General features: G+C 40.7%; 1 protein-coding gene and 1 pseudogene across 1 annotated transcript; one reads left to right on the top strand and one right to left on the bottom strand.

Moving 5' to 3' along the window:
• Positions 1 to 434: 434 nt before the first annotated feature.
• LOC148363194 (uncharacterized) lies at positions 435 to 16,334 on the bottom strand. Its single transcript, XM_088340812.1, has 5 exons — positions 16,239 to 16,334; positions 8,560 to 8,702; positions 7,552 to 7,704; positions 6,662 to 6,814; positions 435 to 2,103 (listed from the first exon to the last, which is right to left on the bottom strand). Exons 2-5 carry the CDS (start codon positions 8,669 to 8,671, stop codon positions 1,079 to 1,081), a joined length of 1,443 nt encoding a protein of 480 aa, XP_088196938.1. The 5' UTR covers positions 8,672 to 8,702; positions 16,239 to 16,334; the 3' UTR covers positions 435 to 1,078.
• LOC148363195 (U2 spliceosomal RNA) lies at positions 5,284 to 5,463 on the top strand (annotated as a pseudogene).
• Positions 16,335 to 16,723: the final 389 nt, after the last annotated feature.

Genomic DNA, 16,723 nt, shown 5'->3' with positions numbered 1-16,723 from the left:
TCTGTAATGGTGTCACTATGTTGTTAGGTCATGTGTGTGCCCATTCGGACACGGACGGAATATGCGTGACCAGAGATTGAGAGCCGTTACAACACCGTCACCGTCCAGGACTCTAATTCGGTCATTCATGTGTTTATTGTCTTAGCCTGTGGGCAATCTAATCGCTGCATTTGTGCCTGAAACTAATTGCGGTTTGCATGCTAACGCTAACTCTAATGTTTTTTTTTTTTGCTGTTTTATGCTCACTATTAAGTTAAATACAATACCAAGTAAACCTATGAAGATCTTTTCTGTAAAGTTCGCAATCTGTGAACTGAGGCCTCAAGCTGCTGGACTGGCTCAGAAAAGGAGCCCCGCTTGTTAGTAACGTATCCACTTTGCACTCACTATACAAGAGAACTACAATATAAAATGATGAATGACCAACAAGAATATCACTGGATGTCAATTCCAAGTATTTCATTTATTTAATTCTAAGAGGACCACAAAAACAAAAAACTCCTTATAACAAATCTGAGCAGACAACAAAGAGATAAAAAAAAAGAAGTAAAGCAGTTGAGAGATCTAAAATGCAAATAACATAAGCAAGCTTCTTTTAGAATAGGTACTTAGGCACCAATCACATTTTTTCAGTTTCAAACACATTATTATGATCATAACACATCAAATGGTCAACCCCTAATAGGTGGTTTTCCAAAAAGCTCATTGTAATACTATTAAATTAGTTGACATATACAGTTGGGAGTTTTGGCCATGGAATAATGCCACGCACCTCACTGAAAATTAAACCTCAATTTTAAAAAACAATATTTCAATAAAAAGAGAACCTGTAAACCCAGAGCATGATAATGTAAAGTTAAGAGGACACAATTCAATTCTGTCGGATAGAAATGCTAATTATTTGGACAATATGCAATCATTGTGATCCTATCAAGCAGTGATCACCACTATTCTCAAAAGCACACTTGTGTCGCTAAGCTTTATCTAGATCTGAGAATGTTTGTCTGCAAATTGAGCAGGCGAAAAGCTTCTCACCTGTGTGCGTTGGTGTGTCCCACTATCAGTGACTTTTTATGCCTTAAATGTGGCAGCTAAAAGGCTTCTCACTACTGTGAGTTTTCACATGTCTACTTAAATTACTTCCTTCACTGAAACTTTTACCACAAACGGCGCAGGCAAAAGGTTTCTCACCTGTGTGCGTTCTTGAATGTTTTTTTAGAGTCGAAAGATGAGCAAATTTCTGACCACAAATCGAGCAGTTATAAGGCTTTTCACCAGTGTGGATCAAAGTGTGTGTTTTTATGTCATGACTAGTAGTGAATTTCTGACCACAAACGGAGCAGGCAAAAGGTTTCTCACCAGTATGGGTTCTTAGGTGTCGGGTTAAGTGCCAACTGTAATTGAATCTCTGACTGCAAAGCGAGCAGGCAAAAGGTTTTTCATTAGTGTGGGTTCGGGTGTGTAGTTTCAAATTCCTACGTTGAGCAAATTTTTTACCACAAACCGAGCATGCAAAGGATTTCTCACTCGTGTGGGTTTGTGTGTGTATTTTTAAGGCTTGATTAATAGTGAATTTTTGACCGCAAATCGAGCAGGCAAAGGGTTTCTCACCAGTGTGGGTTCTTATGTGCCCAATTAAGTGCCTTCTCTGAGAGAATCTTTGACCACAAACGGAGCAGCCAAAGGGTTTTTCACCAGTGTGGGTTTTTGCATGGCTTTTTAAGTTACACCGTTGAGTAAACTTTTTACCACAAACAGAGCAACTGTAAGGCTTCTCACCTGTGTGGATCATCATGTGCCATTTCAAATATTTTTTACATTTCAACTTTTTGCCACACTGTGAACACATGCAGCTGTTGCCATTTCCCTGACTCGCTGCATCACCATCCGACTGTTGGTCGCCATCGGCGTGTGGACAGTGTGACCTATCGTCGTCATCAGTGGTAAGGGGCTCTTTCCATCTGTCCTGCTCTTCGTCTTCGCTGCTCAAAGTCACAGGCAACTCTCTGAAATGTTTCTCTTTTATGTCAACAGGCTGCCACTCCTCTTCAATGACGGTCAACTCCGACTCCTGCCCCCTGAGGGGAATATATTTTTCAACATCTGCAATGCACAAAACACATTTGGTTTCTTAAAATTTAACCGTTCTGTTGTTTTTTGTAAAATGATCAAATGGAAGTAATAGGTTTAAATAATAGCAGACATGAAAAAAAATAAAAAATCGTGAATATTTAAGGTTCAAAGTAGTTTTGTAAGTGCAGGTTATAGATATTTTTTAAGTGGATATCTACGGCTGGGATCATTTTTTTCCTTAAACTCCAGTGTGTACAATTTATTGACTCCTAGTTGAGTAAAAATACAAGAGTCGGACTTTCAGATAGCAGAAGACTTGGGCTGACCTACTGTGACTTGTCGTTGCTTGTGGTGCCTTTTTATCTATAAGCACTCTCGCAAACATTATGCAGTCCGAACCAGTTTTGAGCAATCGGTTACACGTTGGCACATTGATGAGGCGGAGTCGCCCCCCCGCGTGGGTAGGGCCCAAGGCAGTATACAAATAGGGACCATCTTATGCCACTTTTCAATACACGGTTCTGGCCTGCCTCAACTCTCCTTTTTTTGTTTTCCATCAAGTCAAGTCACATTTATTTGTGACGCCCTTAATGACAAAAATGTCTGAAAGAACTGCACAGGATTACAATTACACCATCGCCTGATCTTAAACCAAAATGCGGGCAAAGAAAAACTCAAAACCTCAGCATGAGGAAAAACCTTGAGAAGGGGCCTCACAGAAGACTTGGTTCTTGGTCCCTGGCACTACAGATTTTGGTACCCCCTCTGTCGATGTTTCAAGATAGTGCCACGGACTAATAAATCATGCCAGTCACTGGCAACCACTGAATAGTCAGTGACGTCCATCCCTGCAGACTTCTGATATATCAGAAAGGATCTTCCCCGAGGGCTGCATCCAAAACAAATTGCAGCTATTTACAAGGGAAATAAATGGTCACACATCTGGTCCTAACACTTCGCCATTGTGTGTCCGCCTACTACCTTTCCCAACAAAGTACATTTTGGAGTTATGGCTACCAGTGATTACGGCCTAGGTAAGTTGGCGAGGAAGTGGTCCCAACTGCTGGATATTATGCTGTAGGGTAAGCTAACTTACGTAGCTTATATTAGCATGGGTGCTCATTCATAGTAAACCATAAAAAAACACATGGCTTAGTATTTCCTTTAAGTCTTGAAATCCCTCTTTGAATGTTTGCCATGTTTCATTAGTATTTTTAAACACATATACTCCTTAACCTGTTTGAGCAAAAGCACAAGTTTGTCTTGTTAAATCTAAAAGCACACCCTCTGTTGGTAATGTTAAATAGTTCATCCTAAATCATGAGGTCAATAAAATGAAATTATAAACATTTTGTATTCATTTTGCTTCATGATTTTACTGTAATTATGGCTTTTACTACATTTTCAAACCGTTTCTTATTTTAATCGGTCACTATTGGCCAAAGGTTTTTGGAGATAAAGGAGGCGGTTCCTTTTTAGCATTTACATGCTCGTATAGGCTAAAGCGGGGTAAAACAAATCCTGAAATTGACAACAGACAGCTAGCAACAAGCAATGTCCATTGATGCATTATTTGTCGGCAGTATCACGTGCTTTGGAGTACGTAAAAATTTTACACAGTTGGATTCATTGCACTCACGGACGCAAGGGAACCACGGTTGCATATTATCATGAAACTTGATGGCTGCAAGACAACGTCTTTGGTGAGCTACCCTGGCTTGATATTTTTGGGGTATCTCTGTTGAGACTAATCGCAATTTTCTGTGATGAATATATTTTTAGATGAACTGCATAATTTTAATCCCTAGAGTTTTTCTATGATATGTGGTATGACTTATTTTGTACACACACTATGTCTGAGACACGCATTTGCTTCTCAACAGAATGTTAAGGGGGTTGATAAAGTTTGACTGACCTTTCAGACTCTTGTGAGCGTTCTTACAGTAGCACCTTAGAGTCCGGTGCGCCTTATGTATGGAAAATATGTGACAACAGACCATTTTTTGAAGGTGCGCCTTATAATACAATGCGCCGTATAGTGCAGAAAATACGAAACATAAGCAAAATTATGTGCAACATCTTTGACTTAATCATTTTGCAGTTGAATCTTACATTCTTACAGTTGATATTTTTATCTCGTCTTTCTAGAAAAAGAAAAAAATTCAAGTAATACGAGAATTGAGCAAACATGATATGCCAGTGGAGATTTTTTTTTTCTTTCAAAATTCTATCTTTGTTGTTTTAGTATTAGGGAAATTTTTGACATCAGTCAAATCCGTGCAAAATGTTCACTTTGATTTGTTTTATTATTCATTGTAATCTTAAAAAACATCATCAAACAATATAAATTATTATTGTACTGCATCTTGAAAAGATTCTAATTAGGACATAGAAATAGTAATCTGCTGCCCCTTATTTGACGGGTCATCTGAAGAAAGAAAACAATGGCATGCTTTTCGGCAAAGATAAGATTGGGAAATTTTCCTGCAGTGCTAGTCTCACGGCACACTAGTGTGCCCTGGCACAGTGGTTTAAAACAGGTCAATATAGCAATCTACAATTGTCCTCTGCTACCGGTGATCGAGACTACCTGGATTAGGGGGCAAGACGGGATTGGTCCAACATAAATATGAGCGGTTTTAAAGGTATTTTATTAAAAAAAAGTCTGATATAATTCCAGGCTTCAACACCCTGCAATCAAGAGGAGACATTCACAGTTGCAACCTCACCTGAGAGGGATGCACCTGCAGACCCAGCCAAACACTTATTTGTGCACAATTGTATTTTTATTATTCTAATTTTGTGTGAAGATAATACAAACAAATATTTGTAGGTATAAGTGCTTCCCCTTGTTGTAAAATTGTTTTTTTTAAAGATTCTGGTAATTGAAATGCTAAAGCCCCCAACATAACAAGACCAAGACGAAAATGTGTCTTTTAAAAAGGTCCAAAACAAAAGGTTTATTTATATCCAATCATTTATCTTCAGGTAGTTAGGTGCAGTTCAGAATCAGAATCACATGTATTATCAGTGGATTCCTACCACGAATTTACGGTTGCACTCCAGTTCGAAAAAAAATACAATATAAAGACTAATAAAAAGAAAAATCGAACGTTTTCACCCCTAATATAAAGTATTCACATCTGAAATAAAAACTTAACACAAACGGGATGTTGCACTTCAAGCCAACAGGTCAACATGACAACTGAAATACCTTGCATTGTAGTTCTGGACTTGTGAACTATCCACGCCAAATAAGTGCCCATAATACAGCAATACAACAATGTTGTAAGTTTGATTTTTGCAATCGGGAGATGGAATAAGAGCTTGCTCTGTCCACTCCACGCATCGGCCCAGTATTGCAGTACCTCCAGGAACAGTGCATTCGCAATGATCGCGGCAAGGCTTTAAGGCTAGGACCTTAGCTTGGCCTTTTGGCTGAGAGTAAGAGTCCCGGCTCCTAAGTTTTGTAGCGTATTTTGAACTGACCAATAACGGATAATGGATAATTGATAAAGAATATAGAACAATAAACCTTACAAAATCCCCACCTTGCATTTACACAAAGTTAGGGAAACTAAGTAAATATAGTAAACGAAAAGAAGGTAAAAACACTTTTACTGCCCAAGCTTTTTTAGAAAAGAAATGAAACTATTTTAGATTCATAGGAATATCCAAGAACATCTAAAAAGATCCACTTGCCTTGAAAATAATGATTTATTACAATATCTTAATAAACATTATATGCACTCATAATCACATAGTCCTCGTGTGATTATATTTTATGGTCCCAGAGTCACATCGGTCATTACGTTACACCCCTAAAAAATTAGTTACCCCCTATTTTAAACCTTTTCTAAACATTTTAAATTTGGTACGGCATATATGTGACACCAAAATGTATTTATGGTTGCAAGTTTGGATGGAAAAGAATCCAATTTGATGTCGTGTAGGTCGCTATTTTGACAGCAAGAGGGAGTATGTCGCCTGTGCATGGAGATGACATCTAGCTACCATCCTATAGTTACGACTGTAATGGAAAAGAAGACTCGGAAAAGTTCTTAGTGCCTGCGAGATGGAACCATGTAGTGGAAAAGAGGCTATAGACAAAGCAGACTTCTTCCTCATTATGCTGAAAAAGGCTCAAAAGCTGCATATTTCATCTTTCTGACATCCAGTAATTTGATAAATGACAACATGCCGCTTCCTATTTCTTATGCCTAGTATCACTGCTCACGGATCCTTAAACGCCCAGGGTTGTCAGGGCACCAATTCCTGTGGTGTATCTTAGGCAAGTACAGCCGGGGCCTGCCCATTCTTCTCCAGGCTGTTTGTTTGGGTAAGAATGTGCTCCCCCACAAAAAACAGACAACTAGTTTCCATGGTTACCAGTAGACTGAGAATTATTAAAAAAAAAAAATCTTCAGAAAAATGAGGCACAAGAATAATACACAACCTGTGCAAACGTAATAAAATATGCCCATAAAGGTGAGTAATAACATGTTTCCAGAATGTTTCAAGAAAACCTATAGGGAGCCTTAAAAATAAATAAACGACATTGAGGCTCAGGCCAGAACCTTACACTGACCTTGATCTCCAGTGCTCATAAGAGCCACGGTTACGGGATACTCTGTGAAATGTTTCTCCTCTTTCACATCAAAATGCTGCCGCTCCTCCTCCTCATTTTTAACATCAGGCAACTCTGGCTGCTGAAATCCAGGAGGAAGATATTTTTCAACATCTGCAGGGCACAAAACACATTTGGTTTTGCTGTATGAAACTTTTTTATAGAAATGAGGATGTGGGGGTCGCAGACTGTTCGATTAGGCCTCTTGCATATTAAATAAAATACCTGAGCTGACCTTGCTTGGCGTATTTCTATCTACAAGCACTCTTGCACACACAAGCCAGTTTGAACCAGTTAAGACCATTGGGTCACACATTGGCGAGGCTATGGTTCCCAACCCCTAACGCTCACGCATGGGTGGGTGGCCAGGACAGTATAAGATTAGGATCCGTTAAATAAGGTAGCCTTTTTCCGCATCATGCTGCCGTAGCTGTATTCGGCCTTACTGGAATTTCTAATAATTACAATACTGCAATTGAGTTGCATTGGTGTGTCCATGCCCTGCAAAGTGGATTACATAGGATGCAATATTGTTATTTTGGCGATTATTGCACGCTGTTGTTCGTTGCTATTGGCTAATCATGTTTCTGATCTTTGTTTTTTCACACCCTTTGGAACAGATTCGCTTTAGTTACCTTGAAGATGTGATAAAAAGAAAAGGCTTCGGGGAGGGCTTTTAGAACAGGTTGGCCTTTCTTATCAGAAGGCTTATCTCCCTGCAGGCTCAAGATCTGTTGATGTCTTTCTTTTTAGTTTTGAGAGTCTACTAAACTTCAATCCCCACGCTAGAATAGCAAGTATCTAAGATTCATGAAAAAAAAGCTGAGGTTCAGGCTGAACATTCCACTGACCTTGATCTGTGGTTCTCATAGGAGCCCTGGTCATGGGCAAATCTGTAAAGGTTTTTTCCACCTTTACTTCAACAAGCTGCCACTCCTCCTCCTCCTTTTTAACAGCAGGCAACTCCGACTCAATCCACCCAAGAGGAAAAGATTTTTCGACATCTGCGCGGATCAAAACAGATTTGGTTTTACAAAATCACACTGTTTAAACAAATGGAGGAATTGAATAGCAAGATGTGGACAATATAGAAAATGAAAATAATGTGTTCAGGGACATGCATGAAAGTTTTAGAAGATGACAGCGTGCACAGGTTCGGCAGCTAATGGCTCTCCAGCTAGTTTTTTTTTTTTAGTTTTCTTCTCTGTCTTACCTTCTCTGTTGGATCCACACTTGGCCTAAAATGTCTCTAGTCACCAGAAACTCGTCAACCTGGATTAAAACTGGATTTCAACTTCTACGACAGCAGTCATATCCCCAGGGGCATCCCGAGAGTCCAGGGATCTTAGTGGGTGGTCAAACCAATCACAAAACGACCAAGACGGCGGAGGGAGTGGAATCAGGAACGAGGCTGCAAGTTAGTAGGCTATTAACTTCCTGACCAACGCTACATCAATCGCCCACAAAATGTAAGGATTTGAGATACGCATCTCTACAAACAACTCTGTCCATTACTGTTATGTGGTCATGAAGGTCTTTGAGAAGTTTGTGTTCCTGCATGTCAAAGACTCCCCACCGTCCACCATTGTTCGAACGCATCCACAACTAAATTTATCATAATATTTTCCATCTTTTTACATTGTTATTCTGGGTTTCCAAGTCTCATCTTTGAAACAATGTTCACTATGCTAATGTTTGGTTAAATTAATATAAAATTACATTGCTAATTTAATTTAAGTTATTGTAGGACCCTTGATGGTTTTTATCGATTTTTAACAGGACCTAAGAATGGAACATGTACGGTGTGGGTGACTTCCTGAGCTGGAAACATGGATGTACCAGGAATGACAGAGACCAACCTGCCAGGTTCAACACCACTTGATGCTCCTTGCGAACCGCGTCTGACAGTGCACATTCCGGCTCTATCTGCTCTGGTTCTCTCTGTAGCCCCTCTTTGAACCTCGTGCACATTTTACTCAGGTATGAAGATCGCAATTGATTTCTGCAAAGTCAAATATACACATTGTAAATATATACCACATATGGATTTTTACAACGTTGGCATCGGCTATCCAAGATTGAAAACAACTGTTGCCTCTGTAGACAATATGGTGGGAAATAAATTATTCTTACAAACAATTTACTGACCAATTGAATCAAAGAGCCGAGTTTATTCTTTTCAAAACTCGTCTCCACTTTTTGGAGCACCACATGCAATCATTATGTCAGGAAAACGGATGAAAAACCTTGTTTAGTTATTCTGAAGGGTGGCTACAGACACTTTAGGTGAATTACCGTTTTTGATAGCACCATATACTTAAATCAAGACACACACACTCTTGGATTTATGAACTACTTTACTAATCATCTACTGAAGATGCTTGAATAGAAGACAAATCAATAATAAGAAAAAAAACAGAACACTAGAAGTTGAGAACTTAAATTGGCAACATTTCGATAGACAACATTAGCTTGATTATTACATTTTTGTAATTTGATACAATTCCTCCTTTAACGTCACACCAATACCAAAACCTAGCAACAACGAGAAGTTCTGCGAAGTTCTGCGTCGATGACGACGACGGCCCAGTCATTACTTCCTCAGCTGTAGAGCGATGAGTAATCCCGGTAGGCTTGAGAGCTGGTTAGGTTGAGGACCATAGGATGCGGAGTGTTGAAGGAGAGGTTAACTACTGGTTGCTTGAGGCCTTCTCTGAGGTTGCTGGCTTTGTCCCACCGGTTTGGCCGCTCGCTTGATCAAGCTTGGCTGCTTACTTGGCAAGGTTCTCTGATTGCTTTTTGAGGTGAGACTTGGTCAGAACCGGCCAGAATTTTGATCCAGTTCTTGTTAGGATATGCCTTCTTGCTGGCCAAATTCAGACTGCAGTTGCGAGTTGAGACGTGTACCAGCTCTCGGTTCCGGTCCCCTGGGAAGGACGGACCCCCTGGTGTGTTGTCGTCACGGAATCCTTTGATGCGCAACTGCAAGCTGACTCCCCCCACCCCAACCTCACGTCCCACCAGTATCAGTCAGATAACATATCTATGTGACTTTAAACCCGGTGTTTACTTCACATGTCTTGACATTGTTTGATCATTCTCTGACATTGCAAAACGGAATTCTGACCAAAGGTTGAATACTCTATAACTCACACTATATCTGGAATAGAGGGAAGATTGAGACTATAAATCCAACCTGACCGTGGTGAACCACTTAGTGAACCTCTGGTTGAACCAGTGTAAGGCAATGTCTAATTAGTTCATGAGGCTTTCCTTGACCATCCCACTCAACTCACTCCCAATGCAATTTATCGTTAAACGTGTTCCCAAACAGATTCTTTTTTACAACCAGGCACATAACGTGTGTTGAACCTCCCCCAATTTATGCAAATATGGTGCAAAATAATTCACGCTCCAAGGGATTAGAGAAATTTAGTCCCAAAGTTGACCCATTTGGTTTGTTTGTGCTAGAGCTGTAACGTCACTGAAGGAACACAACACTTTCAAAATGGCGAATCCCATTAACACAACATGTGAGACCAGCTCTGAAACACATAGCAATTATAATGGACAGCAAATTCGTACCACTCATTTCTACATAGAGGTAGGGAATTCTGGATTTTCCATTGTATTTTCTGTTTTATGTGTTGCTGTTGGTATATTTTATTTTCTCCGCTTGCTCACCGTTAGCGTCAGGGCTGCCGTGTGCTTTCCTGTTTTATTTGCTACTGGTTGGCCCTCATTGGCTGCCCAGTGTGCCATTTTGCCAGTTTTACTGTGTGCCTTGGATTATTCCCGACTCGGACTGGCTACCCATTTACAGTTGTAGCGGCTTTTCGTTGTTGGTTCCCGGTTAGCCTGGCTGTACACCACGTGTTTTGATCGGCTAGCCTGGCGTTGGTTTGTTTATTCCCGGCCGAGATCAACTTTGTTGCCATATCGGCTTTCAAGATGGCGGCGCATGGATACATGCTTGCGGCTAGCTCTCCAGCTAATCTTCTATTTATTGCCGTTCTCTTGTCTTTTTTGCTTTCACTTTTGGACACATGTGTGGCCAAAAACACTTACAGTAGGGACGAACTTATTCGGTTGGGTGGGCGTCTAAATTTCGACTTTTCGGGCACTTTTTATACCGCCTATGATATACCGAGAGAACTTCAAAGAGACCCGGCATCCTTGTGGACATCTATTCCTCTTAATAAGCGACGGCGCCGGCGCCGTAAAGAAAGAAAACAGAAGCGCGGTTGCCGTGCAGGTAGATGTGTGAAGCGTGTGAAGTCTAAGCAGCAAGATGGACGCGAGGATGTAACTAATTCCACCATTCATTCCTCGCCGGACAACCGAAGCTTAACGCACAGCGCCCACAAAAAGCCACGGCCGAGGCAGCTTTTGAGGATCTCGACAAAGACTACAAAGAGTTCAGCTAAGTCAAATGATTCAGCAAAGCTAAAATTTGGTTTGTTAAATATTAGATCGCTTGCTCCAAAAGCTTTACTTGTTGATAACATTATTCGTGATTATAAACTGAACTGTATGGGTCTTTGTGAAACGTGGTTGCGCCCGGATGAGTATTTAGCGCTAAATTATGCTTCTCCCCCAGACTACGAGAGTAGTCATATAGCACGCACGTTGAAAAGGGGTGGTGGTGTTGCGCTAATCTCTGAAAAATCGCTCAAATTTAATCCACGTACCTCTAATAATTACAAGACGTTTGAGGCTCTTGTGAAGCGGTCCTCTCTATTGTCAATTGATGTAATAACTATCTATCGTGCACCTGGGCCATACACAACTTTCTTAGATGAATTTGCTGAACTTTTGTCTGAACTAGTAACCTATGCAGACAAAATTAAAATAATGGGAGACTTTAACATTCATATGAACTCCCCACACAGTTCACTTACCGTATTTTCCGCACTATATGGCGCACCATGTTATAAGGCGCACCTTCAATGAATGATATATTTTAAAACTTATGCCATACATAAGACGCACCCCATTATAAGGCGCTATAAGTGCATGCTGGTTTAAGATCAGGTAATTGTGCAATTTTGTAATTGTAATCCTGTGCAGTCCTTCGAGACATTTTTGGGATTAAGGGCTATTTACGGTAAATAAATGTGACGACTTGACTACAGTAGAGAATGTAGTTACTTTATGCAACCTCTAGATGTTGCCACGCTCAAGGGAATGTCAACAAAATATTCAAAAAGGTCAAACTTTATTAACAAACAAGCTTTCCACAACTCCATTCACTCCCAAAATAAATAAACAGCCGTTTTATTATTTTCTCTGAGGTAAAGCATTTTCGTGACACATCTTTGAACAACATCGACATATCATTTTATTTTTTGTCCATTTAGTCAACACGCAAAGAAAAAAACGTCTGATACTGTTATTTTAAATGAAACGTTAGTGCAATCGCAATAAAGTGACACTCGTAATGTGCAAAAACAACGAGTGCAAAGCAATAACATAATAACTGTAAAATGTAAAACGTAAACACACAAAAGAAAAACAAAGATCACTCTATAAGCTCCTCATCGACGAATCCCTCGAATTCTTCTTCTGCTGTGTTCGAATTGACCATATCTCAGTGAATGGGCCATCCAACACGTCCGGTATTTTTGTGCCAGCGCTGTTGCCTTCATACGTATAGTTATCGTACTGACACTTCTGCTTGCCGCTCTTTGTTGAACAACCCACTGTTCAAGTGTCTCCTCTAACTCTGGCCATCTTGCTTTATTGCCACGGAAACTTTGTTGAGTTTTCCTTACTTGGCAGAGCTTATCTTCATCCTTTCTCCACTTCCGTACCATCGATTCATTTAAGTTTAACTCTCTCGCTGCCGCTCTATTGCCGTGTTGTGCTGCGTGACTGATCGCTTTGAGTTTAAACTCGGCGTTGTACGCGTGTCTCTTAACAGGAGCCATTTTCTTATACAAATGCACGTATGAAAGAGAATCTCGCTCTCTCTCTCTCTCTCTCGCTCTCTCTCTCTCTCTCAAACGTGACATTCTGAATAATTCTGCGTTTGTTTAAGGTAAATTGTGCTTTACATCTTCACCAGTCATAACCCTGGATTCAGACAAATACTGTATTTGTTGAATATGAATTAAGCAGTTTAATGGGGTAGCCATTTTGCCACTTAGTAAACAAATACAACACGAGCCCCGGCAACTACCAATCGTTTAATATTTCCCAGTATGCACAGCGCGAAAAATGGAGTCGGCGGCTGTTTCTCGTAGTTGCGAGACCTTGCGAATTTAATATTGAGCCATATATAAGGCGCACTGTGTTATAAGGCGCATGGTCAGCTTTTGAAAAAAAACAAGACTTTTAGGTGCGCCTTATAGTGCGGAAAATACGGTACTATTGCGTTTAGTTCTCTAATTGATGCATTTGGTTTTAATCAACTGGTTGATTTGCCAACCCATAAAAATGGGAACACGCTAGACTTGATTCTGACTCGAGGAGTCTTAACCTCAAACATTATGGTGTTACCGTGTATTACCATTATCTCGGATCATTATTTAGTGACATTTGAGGTGCTAACTAAATGTAGTGTTAAAAAAGCTGAAGGATTTAGCGGACGCAATATAAGCACTGGCATAGTTTCTGAGCTCTTTGAACTCCTTCCTGGAGCAGTTGCATCCTTTCCTAAATACAATGGCTCGCTTGACTCACTCATGAATGAGTTCAATACCACCCTGACTAGTGTGCTGGATTCAATAGCGCCCATAAAACTAAAATCACGTCCTAAAAGACGCACACCTTGGTTTACTGATGAAACCAGAACCCTTAAACAAGAATGCAGGAAATTCGAGAGAAAATGGCGCGCTACCAAGCTTGAGGTTTTCCATCAAACCTGGTGTGACAGCTTGTTAAAGTATAAAGCGGCCCTTGCCTCTGCAAAATCGGCCTACCTTTCGAAGGTAATTGCGTCTCAAAAGAACAACCCCAAAGCCCTTTTTGACACTGTAGCATCGCTTACAAGGCAACAGACTATCGCAGATAGTTCGACACACTCTGCTCCGGACTTAATGGTCTTCTTCACTAAGAAGATTCAATGCATACAGGAAGAAATTGCTAAAGACAGTATTAGTACCACACGTATTAAAGGACTGAAATTTACAGATGCACGACAGGGTGGCTGCCCTGGGAAAATGGCCGGTTTTAGTGAACTGTCACTTGATGATCTCAAACAAGTGGTGAATGCGGCCAAACCGACAACTTGCCAGTTCGACCCGCTCCCAGGTTCACTTATTAAAAGTCTTTTTAGCGTCCTTGGGCCTTCAGTTCTAAATATTATAAATACATCACTCTCCTCAGGTGTAGTTCCAGCAGCTTTTAAGTCCGCCGTTATTAAACCCACACTGAAACGACCCAACCTTGATCCAGAAATCTTAAGTAATTACAGACCTGTGTCAAACCTACCTTTCCTCTCTAAAGTACTCGAAAGAGTAGTGGCACAGCAGCTGAATGCTTTCATATCCGAGAATAACCTTTTTGAATCCATGCAATCAGGATTCAGGGCTAACCACTCTACTGAGACAGCTCTGATCAAGGTAACAAATGATCTCCTAATGTCAATGGATTCTGGCGCTTCATCACTTTTGCTGCTGCTGGATCTTAGTGCTGTTTTTGACACAGTGCGCCACAATATCCTTCTAGAACGGTTGGAAAAATGGATTGGTCTCTCAGGAACCGTCCTCTCGTGGTTCAGATCCTACCTCTCAGATAGGACGCACTGTGTTAAATATGGTGAAACGACATCTGAGCCCTTTAATGTTACCTGCGGTGTTCCGCAGGGTTCAGTGCTCGGCCCCCTACTTTTCAACATTTACATGCTTCCATTAGGTGATATTATTCGCAAGTACAATATCAGCTTCCACTGCTACGCAGACGACACTCAACTCTATCTTCCGTTGGAGGAATCTTCCACACTACACTGTGGAAATTTGGAGGCCTGTCTCACTGAGATAAAAGAGTGGATGTCACTCAATTTCTTGCGTCTTAACTCTGAAAAGACCGAAATGTTAGTCATTGGTCCTTCTAAATGCCGTGACTTATTCTCAAAAACTGCTGTGAACATTGACAAATCTCACATCACACAGAGTGACTCAGTTAAAAATTTAGGTGTCATATTTGACCCTGACCTATCCTTTGAGATGCATGTAAAGCAAATTACTAGAACTGTCTTCTTCCATCTTCGTAACATTGCTAAAATCCGTTCAATACTGTCTCAGTCTGATGCGGAAACAATAATTCATGCATTTGTTACCTCCCGTCTTGATTACTGTAATGCACTACTCTCCGGGCTCCCGAAGTCCAGAATCAAGTCTCTTCAGCTAGTACAAAATGCCGCAGCGAGGCTTTTAACTAGGACAAAAAAGTACGATCACATAACACCGATTTTGGCTAACCTGCATTGGCTCCCAGTTAGCCAAAGATGTGACTTCAAGGTTCTCTTAGTATTGTACAAAATCATACATGGACTTGCTCCCTCCTATCTTTCAGATCTGATCTGCCACTATGTCCCGGTCCGAAGCCTACGATCTGAGAGTGCCGGTCTTCTGATGATCCCGAGAGCAAAGAAGTCTTCTGCTGGTTCGAGAGCGTTCTCCATCCGGGCACCGGTGCTGTGGAATGCTCTTCCCCCTGAGATCCGATCCGCAACCTCAGTGGAAATGTTTAAATCTAAACTTAAAACTCACTTCTACTCCATTGCATACGAATAACCTACTCCTCTTGTCGGTTGAAAATAGTCTGTGTAATATAGTGTAACAATCTGTGAAGCCCTTTGAGACTCTTCGTGATTTAGGGCTATACAAATAAAAATGACTTGACTTGACTTGATATTTATTATGTTCATTAAGTGAAATGAAATGATCTGCATTTATATAGCGCTTTTCAAGTCAATGACTTCCCAAAGGGCTTTACAATGTGCTCCACTTTTCCCAATAGCGACCTTGTATTGCAGCCATGTAAGACGCTAACCTGCTTATTGGGGGTATTAGGGGTTCAGTGTCTTACCCAAGGACACTTCGACAAGTAACACAGACGAGCCGGGATTCAAACTGGGATCCCTTGATCCCAAGACGAGCGCTCTACCTCCTGAGCTACTGCTGCCCCAGTGGGTATGGAACATATTAACAGATAAATGCATCGAAGGAATACTGATTTTCTTGTTTAAATCTATTTTGTTTGTTCAGCACTTGGAAACAATAAACAGCCATCGCACATTGTCTTAAGTCTCCACATCAAAATTGCCAATGAATGAAGGAACGGCATTCTCTCAATGTCAAATAATGCATTTTCTATTCACGAGTAAGTCTATGAATGTCAAGAATTATAATTATATTACACAAACAGATTAAGACTGACAAAGCGGCCCTCTTTTGTCTAATCGCGTTCTACACCCACAACAGCAGTGTGACAAAACAGAAATCACAGAGATAGACAAAACAAACCATTTGTCACGTTTTGTCACTAATTTAAAAAATATCAACTATGAACTGAAATAAACGCATTTACTTACCAAGTTATTCCGCGCTAGCACCACGACGATTGGGACCGGAACCGGATGTCTCCAAATCTGATTTTTTCTTCTTCTTTGGGTACAACGGTAGTTGGCATCCATCGCTTTGGTGCATTACCACTCTCTATCACCAAATACCCGTCACCTCTTCTATCTCTCAAACCCTGTCAAAAAGCCCCGCGCTTCTAAAAAAAAACGGAAAAGTGTCCTCATTTGAGGCTCACTGTCCGAACTCAGCAAACTTTTCATTGAAAACTCCATCATCCCCCACTTCCAGCAGACCTCTTTTCATTTCTTCTCTTTGGGCACTGTACACCTGGTAGTTCATTATTACATGCTCCACAGATTCTTCTCTCTTCTCCTCTTTTGCCATGTTTCCCCATCAATTTCAAAGTTTTGTTTAAGGCAGTGTGTCCAATCCTCAAACGTGACAACACAGTCTCAGCCCTCCTGCATTCACCAATAGCCCTTGCTGTCCTAACCAG

This window comes from Urocampus carinirostris, chromosome 7, assembly GCF_059441175.1.
Source record: "Urocampus carinirostris isolate Australia breed hairy pipefish chromosome 7, RoL_Ucar_1.0, whole genome shotgun sequence".
Lineage (NCBI taxonomy): Eukaryota > Metazoa > Chordata > Actinopteri > Syngnathiformes > Syngnathidae > Urocampus > Urocampus carinirostris.
The sequence above is the reverse complement of the archived record's forward strand: the minus strand, read 5'-3'. Positions and strand labels throughout refer to the sequence as shown.